Source organism: Marmota marmota, unplaced genomic scaffold (genome assembly GCF_001458135.2).
Source record: "Marmota marmota marmota unplaced genomic scaffold, marMar, whole genome shotgun sequence".
In the NCBI taxonomy this organism is placed as follows: Eukaryota; Metazoa; Chordata; class Mammalia; order Rodentia; family Sciuridae; genus Marmota; species Marmota marmota.
In genome coordinates, this window is record NW_026000174.1 from 56,913,731 (window position 1) to 56,934,872 (window position 21,142).

Genomic DNA, 21,142 nt, shown 5'->3' on the forward strand with positions numbered 1-21,142 from the left:
ATTTCTAGAGCTATATCCTGGAAATATGCACTTTGACAAGAATATTAACTAACTTCGACAGTGCACAAAAGCTTGATTACCAAACAGGCAGTAAATGAACCTGAATGGGATATTTTCATAATGAAAAACGATGTATTGCCTAAGCCTTTACTCATAGGAGTTACATACCAACAATATCACCTTCGACATATTCATCACTTAGCTCACAACCTTAAATATTTTAGGCTTTTCTCTTCAATAATTGAAGAATAAATGATCTTACATTTTGTGATTGTTTCTTCACTGACATTAACTTTTGACCCAGAGTTTCTTCATAGCATTTTTCACCTCTGCATTCCTGAGGGTGTAGATTAAAGGGTTGAGCATAGGAGTTATCATGGTATAAAATACAGCCACAGCTTTATCAATGGAGAAGGTGGTCACTGGGCGCAGATACACAAATATGCAGGGTACAAAGAATAAGATAACCACGGTGATGTGAGAGACACAGGTGGAGAGGGCTTTACGCCTTCCCTCCAAGCTGTGAGACTTCAGAGTGTATAGGATGACTGCATAAGAGACTATCAAGAGGAGAAAGTTCAATAGACAGATGAACCCACTGTTGGCAGCAACAAAGAGTCCAAGGGTGTGGGTGTCCATGCAGACAAGTTTCAACAAAGGATTCAAGTCACACATAAAGTGGTCTATGATATTGGGGCCACAGAAAGGTAGCCAGACAGTGAAGAGGATCTGAACGGTTGCATGGACAAAGCCTCCAGCCCAGGCCACTGCCACCAGGAGGTTACACACCTGGTGGTTCATGACGATCCTGTAGCGCAGGGGTTTACAGATGGCCACATAGCGGTCGTAGGCCATCACTGTGAGAAGAATAATTTCAGCAGCCCCGAAAAGATGCTCAGCAAAGACTTGAGCCATGCATCCATGAAAAGATATGGTTTTGTTCACAGAAAGAGAGTCAGCTAGCATTTTAGGAGTCATAGAGGAAGAACAGCAGCCATCGAGAAGGGATAAGTAAGACAGGAAGAAGTACATGGGGGATCTGAGGGCTCTGCTGGTGCTGATGGTAACCATGATGAGCAGGTTTCCTGCCAGGGTGGCCAAGTAGACAGTTAAAAAGACAACAAATGAGAATTTCTGAAGCTCCGTGTTTGGGGTCAAACCCAAAAGGATGAACTCCGTCACATTATTCATCTTCACCAAGAATTCAGTTTATGTTGCAGGTAACTATCCTGAAAAAAAGAGTCATACTCCTTCTTAATAAAAAGACTTTTACTTTGTGAATAAATAAGTCCTATTTACATAGTCTATTACATAGGAAAAACGAGCACAAAACCATGTTAACTGTTCTTCATATTGTACAAATGACAAGGTAGGTGTATTCATTTTCTTCTCTATACTTTCCTGATGGGTTTTCTATCTTCTATAGTAAACCCAAAATGTGTAGTTTTTAAAATAAGAAAAGAAAAATACTATGCACCATGTTTCAAGAGCCAATGTAAGATGTGGACAGAAACTAGCACACATGTGTTTTACCAGAGTAGGTGGATATACCAGAAGAAAATGGATAGACTGGGGCTGGGGATGTGGCTCAAGTGGTAGTGCGCTCGCCTGGCATGTGTGCAGCCCAGGTTCAATCCTCAGCACCACATACAAACAAAGATGTTGTGTCCACCGAAAAAACTAAAAAATAAATATTAAAAAATTCTCTCTCTCTCTCTCTCTTTCTCTCTCTCTCTCTCTCTCCCCTCTCTCTCTCTAAAAAAAGAAAACGGTTAGACTAAATTTAAGTCCCACAAAAACTGAGGGACACACGGAGATCCTTCGTGAGTTATTCTTTTTCCTACTTTGTCATCTAGAAACTTTTCAGTTTTTTCAGAACTTCAAAGTGTGCGGCTGTGTCTGAGCAATCCCAGGCATTGCGGTAAATGTCCATTGCACTATGGTCTCCTGCTCCTCTATCTGTGTTCAACACTATGAGTCCTTGAAAGCAAAAGTCCTCCTTCACTACACTTAAGCTCATTTTTTTTTTTAGTTTAAAATGACTAAAATGTAAACATTTGTAAAACATTTACTGAGAGAAGGAGAAGAAGAAAAGAGGCAAAGGGGAGTTAAAATGGAAGAGGTAAAATAAGAGGAAGAAGACAGAAAAACACTAAAGTCAAAGAAAGAGAAATACGCTGACAATCCAAAGATAGTTTGGAGTCCTGAATCTAACCATTACTGACAACACAATATTTACTTTACAGCTCTGTGCTTCATGTTTTTATCTGTTAACATAGAGATAAATGTACTTGCGTTTAGGATTGCTATAAAGATTAAAAGCTCTTTCGGCCTACTGCTGTTGTTGGATGATTTACTGTTCTCATGCAAGTATCCCTAAATAAAACTAAAAATTGTCACTGAACATTTTCAAAAGGCAAAGGATCTGAAAACATAGCTGACAGAGTGAGAGAAACAAGAGAGACAAGGACAAATGTCAAAAATAAAAGTCATCAGAATAAAAAGAGAAATAAGGAAAAGTATCCTTAACATAGAAATTTAATTATTGCTCTTTTTGTTTTCTCATTTTGTAGGACTTAGTGTTCATTCATTTCATTAATTTATTTTCTAAAGCCACATGCAAAAAAAAATAGAAGATGTAATCTTTCCCAATTGGACTCTTATGACTGAATGTGGAGATTTTCAGAAAATATTAAACCTAGATCACTATTTAGATAAATGCTTAGTAGATTAATCTTTGTTTCTATGGTGCTGCCAATATTGGAAGTTATAAGACATTTAAAGACAATGCAAGAAAGGCTATGTAGAAATATATAACATAAAAAAGGAAGGAGTGGAGAGAATAGAGGAAGGATAATAAGAGAGAGAAAGGAGAAGAAAGTGAAATAGGAACAAGGAAAGGAGGAAAGAGAATAAGGTATAAGAGGAGAAAGATGGACATAAAGTCATGTAGGAAGATACTTTTTTTAAAGATATGTTATGAAATTTCAAAGAAGTGTCCACTTGAAATCCAAAATTCGGGGGCTGGGGTTGTGGCTCAGAGGTAGAGCACTTGCCTAGCAGGTGTGAGGCACTGGGTTGGATCCTCAGCACCACATATAAATAAATAAATAAATAAATAAAACAAAGGTATTGTGTCCATCTAAAACTAAAAAAAAAAAATAGATCTAAAATTTTTTCAAACTCACTTGCTAATTGTGGCGTTTAGGTTAGCATCAGAAAAAAAATATTGGTGTATAAATGTCATAGTTTGTTCTTGTACAATAGATGAAAACTAGTAAGAAAAAGGGGTCCATTTTTTTCACAACTCTATTTTGAGAGTTAGAACTACTAACTTTTCAGACCCCAAAACACTTAAAATAGGCTGTATTAGAATTTGCCTCATTGAGAAATGTGTGCAGAATAGTGGTCACGTTAATTTGCTGTAAAAATAAATACATAGATAGATAAATAGATAGATGAATAAAACCAACATTTCAGAAAAGAAAAACCTGAAGGAAAATAGAAAAGAAAATCTCTGTTCTCCTACTTACCAGTGCTCCTCCCCACCCTGCACATCTGGAGCTTCTCAATCCAGCCTCAACTAGTCCAGATAATAAACTATGCCAGACACCAGACTTCACTGACTCTATGCTTACGTGGAATCTGGATTTTGAAGGGAGAGGCATGGTTTCACCAGGTCTGGTCCAATCCCTTTTCTATGCCACTCACAGAAATAAGAGTTTTCATAATTTTTATATAGAACTTGATCTGACTGACAGCCTTGATTTTTTTTTGCCCTAAGAACAAGGTAGACATTTCCAAAGCTGGGAAAGCAAATCCAATGATCAAACATCAGGAACTAATTAAAAGTCCCCTGGATAAAAATCTCCTGAAACTGGTTCTTACAAGTGTTTTTTAGAGCGTTGTTGCCTGGTGCAGAGTCACGTATCTTAGTGTTTCAGACTCAGGTTTCCTTCTCCAAAAACCATTCTCTCCAGATTGCTTGGTAGAGGCAGCGCTTTTGAGACTAGTTCTTCCCAGAAATCTTCACTTCCCTGACTTCTGAAGTCCTTCAATTCTCACAGTACAGGTACATGAGGTTTATACAAGTGGGCAACTCCCCCAACGCTATTTCCCCAGATAAGAGCAATTTTTAGGAACCTTAACCAAAAGGTCAATGACTTATCCCATCCTCCTATTGTCTCTTTGCTAGTGAGTGACTTTTTTTTTGTGAACAACCTTTTTGATAAAAGTTTGCATTCATCTGGGGGACTGGAATAACCATCGGGCTGCAGTCAAAACCTGAGTGATTTCTCTCTCTCTCTTTTTAACAAATGTTCTTTAAGCATTAATATGTATCAGCACAGTGTCATCCTGTAACAATGATGATAACTAACTATTCAATATAATTTACCAAGCCCTTTATTAAACACATTGCATATGGTACCCTTTATGATAGGTACTATCATTCCTGTCACAGATGAGGAGACTAAGGCACTTTGAGTTTAATTTATCAGATATTAAAAGTGTATTAGGGGCAGAACTAATATTTAAAACAAAAAAAGTCTGCCATCAAAGTCCAGATAGTGCCTCTGGACTCAGGATGCAAAAATTCAATTATTAAAAAAACAAAAAGTAGTTGGGCTGGAGATGGGTCGTAGTGGCAGAGTGCTTGCCTACAAAGCATGAGGTCCTAGGTTCACTAGCACTGCAATAAATAAATAAATAAATACACAAAAATAAAATAGTGGTAAGCTCTATAAGAAAAGACATGGTGCTATATGTCTATTCAACGGGCCAAGGCTTACAATGGGTGGAAGTGAGAGTGTTCAAGGAAGATCTTCCTAAGGAAACGATTATCAAGTTAAAGCCTAAAGATCTTCTTCAAGGTCTGGGTGAGAAAAGTAAGGGTGGTTCTTGGGAAGATGGATAAGTTTGAGATTGAGCTGGACAACACTACTTGGTGAACAGCGCAAAAAAGTACCTGTGTGAACACTCCAACATTTGTAGTCTACCCTGTTGCAAATTCAATCCAATCATCTGCACTTTTCCAAAAGTATGTCCAAGTGCACTACAGGATTTCATGGTCACTCTCAATTAACAAGAAATTACTCAAACAGAAAGCAAAAATGCTCCAGGCAATTGAAAACCCCAGTTGTATAAAATTCACCAACATCCAACCAAAGATAACACAGTAGAAAGCACACAGATGTTGAAACACACTGAGCAGTTTCTCATAAGCTCAACCAGAAATATGGTGTTTTTCAACCAAGAAATAAGGAAATAAAACTAGGCTCAAAAGACAAATGCTGCATGGTTTCCCTTATATGGGAAAATTAAAAATGTTAAACTCATAGAAGCGTAGGATAGAAATATGGTGACTAGAGGCTCAGGGAGAGTTGGGGAGCTATTGGTCAAAGGATATAAAATTTCAGTTAGATCAAAGGAATAAGTTCAAGAGCTCTATTGCAATACGTGGCAACTATAGTTAATAAACATTATACGTGTTCTGGAAAATGCTAAGAAAAGAATGAAAAGCAGCTAAGAAAGCCTATAGTAGTTACAGGACCACACCAAATGGACTAATACATGCATTATGAGAATTTAAGATGGATAAGAGAAAAAAAAGTTGGCAGAAATATTATTTAAATTATGTAATTTTGTAATTATTATATATTTCTCTTGAATTCAGTCTTCTATCATTATATAGTGATCATCTTTATCTCTATAAAGATGATCAGTTTTAACATAAAGTATATTTTGTGTCATGTAAGTGTTGTCATCTTTGTTTTCTTTTTACTACAATTTGCATCAAATATCTTTGTGCATGTCATTGATTTCAGCCTGTGCATGTGCTGTAGACAGCATAGCAAGCTATCATTTTTAAAAGAACCTACTTAGCTACTCTCTGTGTTTTCATTGGGGAGTTCAATCCACCTACATTTGAAGTCACGTTGATCAGTAAGAACTTACTTTTGTCATTTGGTTACTTTTTTCTTCTTCTATTTACTCGTCTTATTTTTTTTCTATTTATTTCCTTTTTTTCTCTATTTCTATTCAACAAGACATGGACCCAACATCAAACACCTAAATGCATAAAATAAATATTAACAGATCTACAGAGAGAAACTGTCAATAATATAGTAATATTAGGAGGCTTCAATTCTATACTTTCAATAGTGGATACAAATTCCAGTCAAAGTAGTTAATTTGAACAATGCTGTAAACCAAATGGACTCAACAGACATTCAAAACTTTTTACCAAATGACAGAAGACTATGGCTGTTTTCTTTGTTTGTTTGTTTGTTTTTGTACTGGGGATTGAACCAGGTGCACTTTACCACTGAGATACATCTTCAGCACATCCCCTTCAATTAAAAAAAAAAATCGAGACAGGGTACCACCAAGTTGCTTGAGGCTGGCCCGAAACTGTCTCAGAAGACTCTACTTTTTACTCAAATACAGATGGAACATTCTTCATGTGATAGATGACATGCTATATCACAAAATAAACCTTAACAAATTTAAGAGCATCAAAATCATACCAAGGATCTTTCTTGACCTTTATTTGATGTAAAAGAAAACCATTAGCTAAAATCTGATGAATTTGGTCCCTAGTACAACAGTGTTGGGTGGGAGGTGGGACTGACAGAAGATATTTGGATCATGAGGGCCCACCCCATGAATGGAATAATGTTGACTGCAATAGGGTTAGGACTGTCAGTTTGACCTCTTGCTTTTCATCTGTGCAAAGGGAAGATACAGCAAGAAGGTCCTCATTGCATTTGGGCCCTTAATTTGAACTTCCCAGCCCCTAGAACTATAAGAAATATATTTCTTATCTTTGTTTAAAAATGCATGAAAATTTAAAAATAAACCTCACCAAATTCTTGAATAACTATTGGGTCCAAGAGGAAGCCAAAGGAGGATTTTAAAAGTGCCCTAACTATCCCCCAACACACACACACACACACACACACACACACCACTTATGGGACACAGAAAAGAAGTACTAGAAGACAGTTTACAGTAGTAGACGTCTATACCAAGAAAAAAAAATCTAACTTCACACCTCAAAGAATTAGGAAATGGGAAATGAACTAAGCCTGAAATCAGTAGCGGGTAAGCAATAATAAAGATTAGAGCAGAAATAAAAAAAATAGAGATGGGGAGAACGATAGAATGATCAAAAAACTAAGTGTTGGGTTTTTGCAAGATAATTAGCAAACCCTTAGACCAGTGGAAAAAAGAGGGAATAGTCAAATAAATGGGATATGAAAAATAAAACATTATAATGAAGACTTAAAAAATAAGAAGGACTCTCACAGATTACTATAAACAATTCTACATCAATAAATTTGATAACCTTGAATAAATGGCTAAATTCCTAGAAATGAACAACTTGACAAAACTCAATCAAGAGAAAAAGAAACCTTGACTGAGCTAATAATGAATAAGGAGATTTAACAAGTAATTTAAAATCTCCCAACAAAAAAATAACCCAAGACTCTATATCTTCACATGCTCTAACAAACACGTAACAATAACTAAAACCAATCCTTCTTAAATTCTTCAAATAAACAAGAACATTTCCAAATTCATTCTCTAAGTCCAACATCACCTGATACCCAAACCAGATAATAACACCACAAGAAAATAAAACTACAGGCCAATATTCCTGATGAACACAAATGTGAAATCCTCAAGAAATAATAACAAATGAAATTAAACGGTGCATTTGAAGAACTGTGCACCTTGATCAAGTAGGATTTATCCCTGAGATGCAGGATAGTTCAACATACAAATATCAATCAATGTGATACACCACATTAACAACAACAAAATCATCTCAATTGACACAGGAAAAGCATCTGATGAAATGCCAATCATGAGGGGAAAGTTCTCTCAACAATATATATAGGAAGGAATCTACCTCAAACAATAAAAGTCATATATGAAAAGCCTAGATCTAACATTAAGATCAACAAGGTCAAATTAACAATTTTCCCTCTAGATCTCCTATAATTCAAAGATGCCCATTCTTGCTGATTCTATTCAACACAGCACAGGGCTTCTTAGTAAAAAAAAGAAGTAAAAGACACCTAAATATGAAAGAAAGAACTAAAATTATCTCAGTTTGCAAAGGATATGACCACATACATTGAAATACCTATGGATTCACCACTGTCACCAACCATATCCACACACACACACACACACACACATACACACACAAAAGCTGTGAGAACTAAAACATCAATTCAGTGGAGTTTGCAGGGTAAAAAGTAAAGGGAAAAAGTCACATTTTTATACACAAACAAGTAGTTTTTAAAAAGGAAATGAAGAAAGTTTAATTCTCTATACTACAAAGCCTACTTAATAATAATGTTAAAATATAAAATATTTATACACTAAAATTATAAAATATTGATGAAAAAAATTAAAAAAGACAAGGACAAACAAAAATGTTACAAGTTTATAGATTGCAAGAATTATACTGTTAAAATGTTCATAATATCCAAGTCAATGCAATCCCACTAGAAATGCCAATGACATTCTGTATATTAATTTTTTTAAAAAAATCACACTGAACCACAGAAAATATTGACTATCCAAGTAAATCTTTAGTAAGAAGAAATAACCATCAGATATTGTACATTTATATTTCAGGATATATTACAAGGTTACAGTATTCTAAACAGTATAGTACTGGCACATAAAGAGATATATAGATAACCCCTATATACAAAAGTCAACTCAATGTGAGAGTAACTATCCCTGCTTGTTTACAAGTGCAATATGTACGGTATGTCTTTTCCCATCATTTCACCTTCCATCTGTGTATGCCTTTGCCTGTGACATGACTGTCTTGCAGATAGCATATTGTTTTGTAGTCTTCTTTAATCCAATTTTCCAACCTTTGTCTTTTGATTGAAGAGTTTAGACTGTTTATCTTCTATATTAGTATATACAGGAAGTGGATTTCAAGCCAAAATAAATCAAGACAAAGAATTTCACTTCATACTACTTAAGCGAATCATACAATAAGATATAAGGATTATAAATATTTACTCCTCAAATAATGTTGTATTTACGTATATAAAACAAACTCTTCTAAATATTAAGAATCAAATAAACCAAAATACTATAATAATGGGTGATGTTAATACATCTCTGTCAACACTATATAAATCATCCAGAAATGAGTAAATATTCCACACAACTAGAAAATACAATTACACTGGGGAAAAGACAATCTCTTCACAAGTGGTTCTAGGAAAACTGAAAATCCATATGTAATAGAATGAAAGTTATCACTCACCTTGCACAAAAATCAACTCTAAGTGGATCAAATAACTAGGAATTAGACCAGAAAAGCTGCACATACTAGAAGAAAATTTAGGTCCAACACTTCATCATATTGGCTCAGGAACTGATTTTTTTTTTTTAAATAAGACTCCACTTTTAAACACAAAAATTAATAAATGGAATGGCATCAAACTAAAAAGCTTCTTTATAGCAAAGGAAACAATCAAGGCCATGAAGAGAGAACCTACAGAATGGGGAAAATTCTTTGCCAACTGCACCTCAGATAGAGCATGAATCTCCAGAATGTATAAAGAACTCAAAAAAAGAGAACAAAACAAACAAACAAACAAACAAACAAAACTTAACACCAAAGCAATGACTCAATCAGTAAAGGGGCAAAGGAACAGAACAGACCATTTTCAAATGAAGAAATATGAATGGTCAACAAATATATAAAAATGTTAAACATTAATAGCAATTAGAGAAATGCAAATTAAAACTACACTGAGATTTCATCTCACTCCTATCAGAATGGCAACTATCAGGAATACAAGTAATAATAACAAATGTTGGTGAAACTGTGGGGGAAAGGGGATTCTCATACATTGTTGGTGGGACAACAGATTGGTGCAACCCCTCTGGAAAGCAGTATGGAGAACCCTCAAAAAACTAGGGATGGAACAACTATTCAACTTATATATCCCACTCCTTGGAACCTGCCCAAAGGATTTAAAATCAATATACTACAGTGACACAGGCACATCAATATTTTTAGCAGCTTAATTCATGATAGCTAAACTATGGAGCCAACATAGCTGCCCATCAATAGATAAATGGATAAAGAAATTGTGGTATGTAAAACAGTGGAATACTCAGCCATAAAGAAAAATGACCTTATGACATTTGCTATAAATGGATGGATCTGGAGATTATCATGCTAAGTAAAATAAACCAACCCCCCCAAACCAAAGGTCAAATGTTTTCTCTGATATGTGGAAGCTAAACTACAATCAAGGAGGGGAGGGTAACAAGAAAAGTTCAGTAGATTAGACAAAGAGGAATGAAGGGAAGGGAGCGAGATAGGAATGGGAAAGACATTACAATAAATCTAACAATTTTTCTATAAAACATGAAAATACCTAAGTGAATCCCACCATTGTGTCCACCTAAAAGAATGAGGTCCTAATTAGAATAAGATATATTCCAAGTTGGTATAATTCTATCAAAATGGATTATACTATCATGTATAACCAAGGAGGACCAATAAAAATAAACAAATAAGCAATAAAATTAATAGTTTAGACTTAAAAACACATACAGAATATTTCATCCATCAAGGACTGAATTCACTTTCTCCTCAGAAGCACATGGAACATTTTCTAAAATAAACCATATTTTAGGTCACAAAGAAAATTTTAGCAAATACAAACTAATCAAGATAATATATTCATTCTATCATATCATGATGAAATAAAATTAGAAATCAATGATAAAATAAAAATAGAAACCACTCTAACACCTGGAGATTAAATAGTACACTTTTGAATGATGAATGCATAGCATAAGAAATAAGGGGTGGAATAAAAGAATCTTAAAAGTAAATTAGTATAGTAATACAACATCAAAATTTTGGGGATTGTGTGAAGACATTTCTCAGAGGAAAGTTTATAGAATTCAGTTTATGAAGAAAAAGAATAGATACCAAATAAATAATCTAACTTTACATCCCAAGACCCTAGAAAATGAAGAAAAAAACAAAACCAGTATCAGTAGAATACAGGAAATAGTTAAAATTAGAGCCAAAATAAATGAAATTGAGATAAAACAATACAAAAGATCAACAAAACAAAGAGTTGGTTTTCTGAAAAGATAAGCAAGATTGATAAACCCTTAGCCAAACTAACCAAATGAAAAAGAGAGAACACTCAAATGAACTAAATTAGAGATGAAAAGGAAATATCACCACAGACACTATTGAAATTCATAGGATAATCAGAAAGAATTTTGAAAATTTATACTCCAAGAAGCTAGAAAATCTTAAAATATATGGAAAAAATTCCTAGAGACATATAACCTACCCAAATTGAACCATGAGGGTATAGAAAATTTAAACGGATAAATTTCAAGTAATGAAACTGAAGCAGTTCTCCAAAGTCTTCCAAGAAAGAAAAGCCTAGGATCAGGAAGATTCTTAGTCAAGTTCCACAAGACCTTTAAATAAGAACTAATGCCAATACTCCTCAAATTATTCCTTGAAATAGAATAAACTTATTCGATGAAGCCAGTATCACCCTAGTACCAAAACTAGGCAAAGACAATGAAAACTTCAGACCAATATAATTGATAAAGGGAGATGCAAAAATTCTTAATGAAATATAGGCAAACTGCATACAAAACCACATTAAAAAGATAGTGCACCATGACCCCTGGGTTTCATTCCAGGGAGGCTACTTTGGTTCAACATATAGAAATCAATACATGTAATTCATTACATAAATAAAATTAAGGTCCAGAATCACATAATTGTCTCAATAGATGCAGAAAAAAGCATTTGAAAAAGTACCACACCCATTCATGTTTAAAACACTAGAAAAACTAGAGCTAAACTTATCTTAACATTATGAAGCCTATCTATGACAAACAAAAGGCCAACAACATACTATATGGATAAAAACTGAAAGCATTTCCTCTAAAAACAGGAATAAGACAGGGATGCCCATTTTCACCACTCCTATTCAACATAGTCCTCGAGATTCTAGACAGAGCAATTAGACAAGATAAGTAAATTCAAGGGATTTAAATTAGAAAGAAAGAGCTCAAAATTTCTGTTTGCTGATGACATGATTCTATATTTAGAACACTCACAAATCTCCACCAGAAAACTCCTAGAGCTCGTAAGTGAATTTAGCCAAGTAGCAATATACAAGATCAACACTCATAAATCAATCATATTCCTATACTCTAACAATTATTCTGCTGAACAAGAGATTAGGGAAACTATCCCATTCACAGTAACCACAAAAACTTGAGAGAGTTAGGAATCAATCTAACAAAAACAAGTGAAGGACCTCTACAATAAAAACTATAGAATACTACAGGAAGAAATTGAAGAAGACTTTAGAAGATGGAAAGTTCTCCCATGTTCTTGGATTGGCAGAATGAATATTGTCAAAATGGCTATACTACCAAAAGTGCTATAAGATTCAATGGATTGCCCATCAAAATGCCAATGCCATCCTTCAAAGAAGTATAAAAAGCAATTCTGAAAATCATTTGGAAATATAAGAGACCCAGAATAGCCAAATCAATCCTCAGCAAGAAGAGTAAAGCAGGAAGATCACATTACTGAACCTTAATCTGTCCTACGGAGCTATAGTAACAAAAACAGCGTAGTATTAGCACCAAAAGAGACCAGACGACCAATGGAATAGAAGTCACAGAGACAAACCCACATAAATACAATTATCTGATATTAGACAAAAGTGCTAAAAACATATGTTGGAGAAACCAGTCCTTTTAACAAATGGTGCTGGGAATTCATGTGCAGAAGAGTGAAAGTTGACCCCTATTTCTCACACTGCACAAAGTTTAACTCAAAGTGGATCAAAGACCTAGAAACTCTGTAACTGCTAGAAGCAAAAGTAGGTCCCAACACTCTAGTGTGTTGGCAAAGGAACCAATTTCCTTAACAAAGGTCCTGAAGTACAAGAAATAAAACAAAAAAAATCAATGTGGTAACATTCGATGAAAATGCTTCTTCCAAGCAAAATAAACAAGAACGAGAAGAGAGAGCAGAATGGAAAATCTTTGCCACCTGTGGCTGAGATAGGGCATTAATATCCAGAATATACAAAGAACTCAAAAACATAACAACAAAAAATAATAACCCAGTTAATATGGGCAAAATAACTAAACAGACACATCTCAAAAGAAAAAAAATGATCAATAAAATATGTAAGAATGTTCAACATTTCTAGCAATCAGGGAAATGCAAATCAAAATTATATTGAAATTTTATCTCACTCCATTCAGATGGCAATTATCAAGAATGCAAATAATAAATGATGAGGATATGGGGAAAAGGTACACTCATACATTTATGTAAATTAGTGTAACCACTTTTGCAAATAGTATGGAGATTCCTTTAAAATCTAGGAATGGAACCACCATTTGACTCAGCTATCCAACTATTTGGCATATATCCAACAGATTTAAAGGCAGCATACTATAGTGATACAGTCACATCAATGTTTTTTAGCAGCATAGTTCACATTAGCTAAGCTATGGACCTAACTTAGGTGCCCTTCAACAGATGAATGAATAAAGAAATTGTATATATAAACAATGAAGTATTACTCAACCATGAAGAAAGACTTTATGGGCTGGGGATGTGACTCAAGTGGTAGTGCGCTCACCTGGCATGCGTGTGGCCCGGGTTCGATCCTCAGCACCACATACAAACAAAGATGTTGTGTCCGCTGAAAACTAAAAATAAATAAATAAATAAATAAATAAATAAATAAATAAATAAATAAATATTAAAAATTCTCTCTCTCTCTAAAAAAAAAAAAAGAATTACTTTATGACATTTGCCAGTAAATGTATGGATTTGGAGACTATCATGCTAAGTGAAATAAAGTAGTCCCCCAAAGTCAAAGGTCAAATGTTTTCTCTGATTGGGAGACTGCCTCTCTTTTAATGTCTATGGTGTCTTATTATCATTCAACAGCAGTTTCTTAAAGAAATGCTTCCTGGCCCATTATCCATTCCACACATTATTCATGCTAGACACAAAATCAACCTAATAGTCCATCAGTGGATGAATGAATAAAGAACAGGTGGGGTGTGTGTGTGTGTGTGTGTGTGTGTATGAGGGAGAGATAAGGGGGGAGAAGAGATCATATATATAATCTTTCCATCTTATAAAGAAGGAAATCTTGCCAGTTGACACCTGTATGGACCTAAAGGACGCCAAGTGAAAGCCAGCCAGAAAGATAAATGGCTGTAAATTCTCACCAATATGTGCAATCTAAAAATGTCAAATGCATAGAGGTAAAGTAGAATGCTGTTGCCAAGGGCTAGTGGGTGGAGGAAATGTGGAGATGTTGGCCGCAAAATATGCAGTTTCACTCATGTAAGATGGAGAAGTTCAAGATATCTAATGTACAGTGAAGCTATGAGGGTAAATCTAAAGTCTCACTAACAAAAAATAAAATAATAACAGTGTTAACTATGTAAATTGATAGTGAATTTGCTTGTGGTTATTATTTTGCAGTGCATATGTACCTAAAAACTTCAAGTCATACAATTTAAATATTCACAGGTTTTATTGGTTAAATCTAACTCAACAGTCAGGGATGGTGGGGAAGAAAAAGAGATTTTGGAATAAAATACTTTAAAATAACTGCCATTAATTTTCTGACTTCACTATTCTGACTTCCAAACAATCAATGGCAAATTTCCAGAAAAAACGTTTGATATTGATAAGAAAACAGAAGTTCCTTCTGTGACACAAGTCAACAGGGAAATCAGAACCAAGGTTCTCATGCTGGAATCATGCCACCTTTGTATCCATGTGGCATTCAGGCATCTTAACAACCCACCATCACACAGAGAAAAGAACTGACCTGCTTGCATTCCAAGGGCAGGGAATACAATTCCCCATTCAAACACCCCTGCCCCCACAACATGCCCATGTCTCTTCAGAATATATACTTCTAAGACAAAGCTTTTCCATCTAGACCTAATTAATTCCTGGGAGATAAAGTCACAGATATAAGACAAAGTCCTTGAATCTTTGTGGAAACCTTTATAAATGGCTATGCAGTGCAAGGTAAAAAAATACATTTTTGTTGTTAATATCCCCAGGTCAAGATTCACCATGAGTGGAGTGACTGATCTAAGTGTATTTCCTCTACTCTTTATGCCTTTTGCCCTGTGAGACAGTTTTTCTCAGAATATCAATTTTCCATAATATTTCAAATAAATACATTAAAATTCAAATGCCAGGTTTTCCATGAAAATGTTTTGAGGCTTTAGTCTAGAAGAAAAGACTTAGATGTATAGTGATACTCTGTTAATAGCTGTTGAGTTCATATCAATTTACATGAACAGTTTCTAAGTGTGATTTATTTTCCAGTTGAAATTTATTCCAAGAGGAAATCAGATTGTACCTGATCACTCCCAAACACCATTAGAATCATTCAGATGGAGTAAGGTAAGTTTTTCAGTGGTACTGATGTTGATATAAAATTCTTACTTTCCATACATATTTCTGCAATAATTTTCAAACATGGTAATAGAGTCTTTTCTCCTCACCCTAATTCTTTTTTATTCGTTTTAATTAGATATACATGATAGTAGAATGCATTTATGCACTTCAATGTATCATACATAGATGGGATATAATTTCTTATTTTTCTGAGTATACATGTTGTAGAATTATATTGGTCATGCAGTCACATATACATAAAGTAATAATGTCTTTCCTATGCCAAATTGGTAAAATCACTTACATCATTTAGCAGCTAAAAAAATTTGAACCCTTTGTAATTAAGCAATTTGTAGGGTCCAGTTCTCTGAAATCAGGTATCATGCATTTGCTTTGAGACATCTCCTTAATAAATCAAGATGAATTATGAAAACAAAACAAAATTCAATACATTATATATATATATATAAAACACTTAAATATGAATACTATATAGCCTAAATCATCAGCTGTTTAGTCCAATCATGAAAATAAAGAGTTCTTCCTGGGATCAACTGCTGTAAATAGTATCAGTCTCTGTGGCTTAGAGAGTAATATTGGAGATGATTCCTCCTGAGTGTACTAAGTGTTTAAATATTCCTCTGTATTATTGTTTTACTGTCAATTCTGCCTGTACCTTAGGTATATGCATGCTTATAACAGTAAATTCGAGTTCTGTATATGGCCACAGCACTGTGGTGGATATTTGCCTATGTTCCTTCTATTGATTCTCATGACAACCTGTAAGGTATATATCATTATCCTCAGTTTACAGGCAAGAAAATATAAATGTAAGGTGCCAAGAAATGCACCTGGATAAAATAAATTGCATGTAGCAGATCTAGGATTCTAATCTAGACTGTAGGTTCTAAAACCAATATACTTACATTAATTGTGCAGTCTTTTTAATATTTTCAATAAACATTTGGAGACCTGAATTTGGGAATGATATTAGAGAAGGAATGAATAGAGCCAGGAGAGGGGACAAAAGGCTCTTCACTGAATGCAGCACTCAGTGAATGCGTTTAGATGTTATTGTGTATATGAACATGTGTGTGTCTGCTAATAAAATTGTCCCATACAAATTTGCCTGTGAAGGCAAAATAAAATAGTCATAATTACATTGATCACATAAAAAGGAGATGACTACCTCAATGTTATTAATTCTAACATTATAGGAGACAAGTTAAGAATTTGAAGTAAAAAAAATAAATAAATACATAAGAATAACCTCAGATCTAACCTTGACTTTGCCCTTTATAAGCTGCTGGACCTTGGGCAGAATCTTTAACTTGTGTGCTTCTATTTTCTAATGCGGGAAATAAGTATAAAAGTGATTGGAGAGAGGATGGAACCAGCAAATGACTACAAAAGCAGAACACACTCAGTGTTCACCACGTTTACATAATAATATCCTTGTTATTATGTCCAATACCATTTAATCTGCTAGACTGTTGCCTCATTTGCAAAATGAGTAGAACAATACCAACCACAGGGGTTGTCACAGTTTTTAAGTGGAATAATGTGTGAAGAAAACTCAATGCCATACCATGCACAATCAATTTAAATGGGTATATTATCAGCTCTAATAAAGTTAGATTTAAAAACAAACATAATGAATGTGTCCACTGTAGCCTTTACATTGTTTATATCTCCATCAATTCTGTCCTCTTCTTATGTCACCTACTCTAAATAATCTGCTAATGAGCTCGTGTCTCTGGCATCTTCTCCCTTCCTGAACCTCAGACCATCTCACCCAAGTCACACGAACATCTTTACTAGAGTAATATCCAGGATTTTCTTTTCTTCAGATTCTTCTTTCCATTTATGACATTGGCTACTTCCAAGGTCCCCCATTTCATAAAGATACAGAGAAAATTCTTGAGGTTGCATTCATGAAGATCATCATCTACTTCCCTTTTAAGATTTAACTGCCACTAGTATATGATCTAATAATATAAGCTGGATTCTAAGTCATCTCAAATGATTAACTGTACACAGATGTCTCTTACCCTGGTGTTCACAAAAGTTCCTCAAACCTATGCTCTTAACAGAGTCTTCATCCAGGAGACAATTTAGGTAATCCTCAAGAATTCAGAATATATTTTTCTGTATCAAATAAAAACTTCACAAGAGTTCACAGCTCAACATAATTCAGACATTTATTATTTATTACAATGGAGAAATTTAATAAATGCATGATTACATTAATAAATTTTTCAGGTAATATAATTAGTCATCATATGAAATAAATGGAGAAAAGGAATAATGTGACAGAATTTGTTCTACTGGGACTTACAGAGAACCCAAAGATGCAGAAAATCGTATTTGCTGTGGTTTTGCTCATCTACATCATCTCTGTGGTAGGAAATGTGCTCATTGTGGTCACCATTACTACCAGTCCATTGTTGGGGTCCCCTATGTACTTTTTTTTGGCCTATCTCTCCTTTATTGATGCCTGCTATGCCTCTGTCAGTACCCCTAAATTGATAGTGGATGCACTCCATGAAAAGAAGATCATCCTGTTCAATGGATGCATGACTCAAATCTTTGGGGAACATTTCTTTGGAGGCTCTGAGATAATTCTGCTTACAGTGATGGCTTATGACCGTTATGTGGCCATCTGCAAGCCCTTGCACTACACAACCACCATGAACCGACGTGCGTGTGGCTGTCTAATGGGAGTAGCATGGACAGGAGGCTTTCTCCATGCAACCATCCAGATCCTCTTCATCTTCCGACTACCCTTCTGTGGCCCTAATGTCATCGATCACTTTATGTGTGACCTGAACCCTTTGCTCAATCTTGTCTGCACTGACACCCACACTCTGGGGCTCTTTGTTGCTGCCAACAGTGGGTTCATCTGCCTGTTAAACTTCCTCCTCCTGCTGGTCTCCTACGTGGCTATCCTGCGCTCCCTGAGGACCCACAGCCTGGAGAGTAGGTGCAAAGCCCTGTCCACCTGTGTCTCCCACATCACAGTGGTTGTCCTGTTCTTTGTTCCCTGCATATTTGTGTACATGAGACCTGCAGCCACATTACCCATTGATAAAGCAGTTGCTGTATTCTACACCATGATAACTCCCATGTTAAATCCCTTAATCTATACCTTGAGAAACTCCCAAATGAAAAGTGCCATTAGAAAACTGTGTAGTAGGAGAGTTTTTTCAAGTGACAAATTAAATGTGTCTGGAACCCAACAATGATTCAACTGAGTAAAATACCAAAAGGGATTTTTTTTTTTATAATTTCAGATAAGCATACTTATTGGATAAAGAAAAAAAAATATCCATGCAGTTGATTTACAGATTCTTAACTGAAGGGAGTAGAAATGGATACAAGAAAAAATGGGAAAACCTAACCCATTGCCATTCTTTTCATATTGGGGAAATTCTATAGTACTGGTCCTTAGTATTATCAGCTTCATCCTTATATATGGGTTTATAAGCAATCACTCAATAAAAAGTATAAATGAAATAATATATATTAGTGCTGAGCTGTAATATCTGCAATGATCTGAAGCAATTGGTACTGCTATTATTCCTATGTTACTGGTAAGAAAACCAGCAGAAAGGATGAGATACCAAAACTTCCAATATTGATATTGATATTGTTGAGCCAGGAGTCAAAACATCACTGATTTCTTGGACCTTTCTTTTTCCTATATTCCCCACCAGGTAATGAAGATAAAAAGATCAGAAAATTATTACAGCTATAATATTTTTTAAAAAATTATTCAGATGCACTTTTATTCTTAGCCCCAATTCAAGCATGAGCAACAACGTGAGAACATTTTTTTTTAAAAGTAGATCATCAGTCACTTAGATAAGAACTTCCCAAGTTTCATTGCAAGGGTGTTTAAAAATAGAAAGCATTTCAGGACTGGTTGCCCTATGAATGAAAGCAAAAGGTTTATTTTCACTTTTTTGCAAGGGTGAGAAAATTATTGTCTTCTGTGTTAGGATTTACCTAGAAATCTTTATTGACTTTACTATTTAAATAAACTCTAAAAAGAAACCACTGTTTCCAACAGTTGGAATTTATTAAAGAATGAACTGTATTGGAAATATAAAGTATAAAACACACACATTAGGCAAGAAAAATATAATTTTTTATTAGTAACTCCTTGTATTTGTGTAGTCAAATTAATGGTCATTGTTTTCTGAAACTGTGGTATTTAACTGTGTCAGGGATATAAAAGCAATGGGCCCTTTCACCTTTGATGGGTAGTGATGAAGACTATACCATGATCCTTGTTGGCTTCAGATCTATTTTGCATTGCAGCTGTAATCTGAAGTTTGCGGCTGACGCATCATAAAAGATGATGACGACTCAAAGGAAAGAGCATCTGAGTGTCAGATTGGAGTTTCTACTTATGAACTACACAATCATATTCCATAAACTCCTACAACAGATTCCATGAGATAGAACAAGGCTTGGTGCACAATACATGTTTCAAAAATGGACCAAAATATAAAGGATAAAAAATAAATTAACATGTGGAGAACAGGAAAAAATAATGAGGAAAATGAAGGAATTCCTTCCAACATAGATTGGATTTAGATTCTAATGAGAATTCTAATAGTCCATGCAGGGAAACCACATTTGTTTTTACTCTTGCTTAAACTGGAGGAGTGAGTAAGTTATTGAAGCAAATTTTCAGCATGAGAGCAAAGATTTTACCTTGATATTTCTCTGCTCTCAACAAGATATCATTTTTCTTACAAATATGAACTATCTATATTTTGTTGGCTAACCAGTTTATTTGGAGGCAACATTTCATCACTAAACACCATTAAAAAAATATGGCTTTACCAGGGAAGGATACAGTGGAGGAAGGGATGGAAGGAGGATGGCTAATGAGTACCAGTGTGGAGTCGGAGAGGAGGAATAACTACTACTGTTCTACAGCAGAGTAGGATAACTACAGCTTACAACAATTAGTAAAATATTTCAGAATAGGGAGTAGAGATGATTTTGGATGTTTCCAACACAAAGAACTGATATAGGTCTGAGGTGATAGATATGTCAATTACCCTGCTCTGATGTATATATTGGAATGTCTCATTACACCCCAGACATGTGTGTAATTTCTATGTGTCAATTAAAAATAAAAATATTTTTTTTTCAGTTTTTAAATGTTTTTGTTAGTGCATTATAATTAGGCATAATATTTGGGTTTATTTTGATATAATCATTCAAGCATGGAGTAGAATTTTCTCCACTTTAGTTCTCAGTACTTTCTCTTTCCCTTTCTTCATTTTCTCCTTCTTATGCTCTTCTGGTCTTCCTTCTATTTATTAATGATTTTTCTGATGCTTTATAGACATAGAAAAATGTGAAATCCACTGTGGTATAGGCCTATCAACACACAAAGCAATTTCAGATTAAATACATTCTATTCATTCCTCTGTCTGTCATTTATAATCAACAAATATTGTGAGTGCCAAGTTTGTATCAGGCACCCAGAGTTTTGGTGATGAATAAAAAGAAACCCAGATCCTGCCTTCACAGAGCGTCTTTGCTACAACATTTCCAGAATAGGACAGAAATCACAACCCAGTGATATAAATGGGAGGATCGTGGGAATCATATAGTGCT

At 34.7% G+C, this 21,142-nt stretch overlaps 2 protein-coding genes across 2 annotated transcripts; one reads left to right on the top strand and one right to left on the bottom strand.

Annotated features, from left to right (window-relative positions):
* Nucleotides 1-288: 288 nt before the first annotated feature.
* LOC107158734 (olfactory receptor 4C12-like) lies at nt 289-1,194 on the bottom strand. The gene has a single exon (XM_015505229.2). The coding sequence runs from the start codon at nt 1,189-1,191 to the stop codon at nt 289-291; it is 903 nt and encodes a 300-aa protein (XP_015360715.1). The 5' UTR covers nt 1,192-1,194.
* Nucleotides 1,195-17,778: 16,584 nt separating this feature from the next.
* LOC107158743 (olfactory receptor 4C46-like) lies at nt 17,779-18,747 on the top strand. Its single transcript, XM_015505240.2, has one exon. It carries the CDS (start codon nt 17,794-17,796, stop codon nt 18,745-18,747), a length of 954 nt encoding a protein of 317 aa, XP_015360726.1. The 5' UTR covers nt 17,779-17,793.
* The last annotated feature ends 2,395 nt before the right edge of the window (nt 18,748-21,142 follow it).

Coding starts and splice junctions, on each gene's coding strand:
- LOC107158734 (XM_015505229.2), bottom strand. CDS start 1,191: ATGAATAATGTGACGGAGTTCATCCTTTTGGGTTTGACCCCAAACACG.
- LOC107158743 (XM_015505240.2), top strand. CDS start 17,794: ATGGAGAAAAGGAATAATGTGACAGAATTTGTTCTACTGGGACTTACA.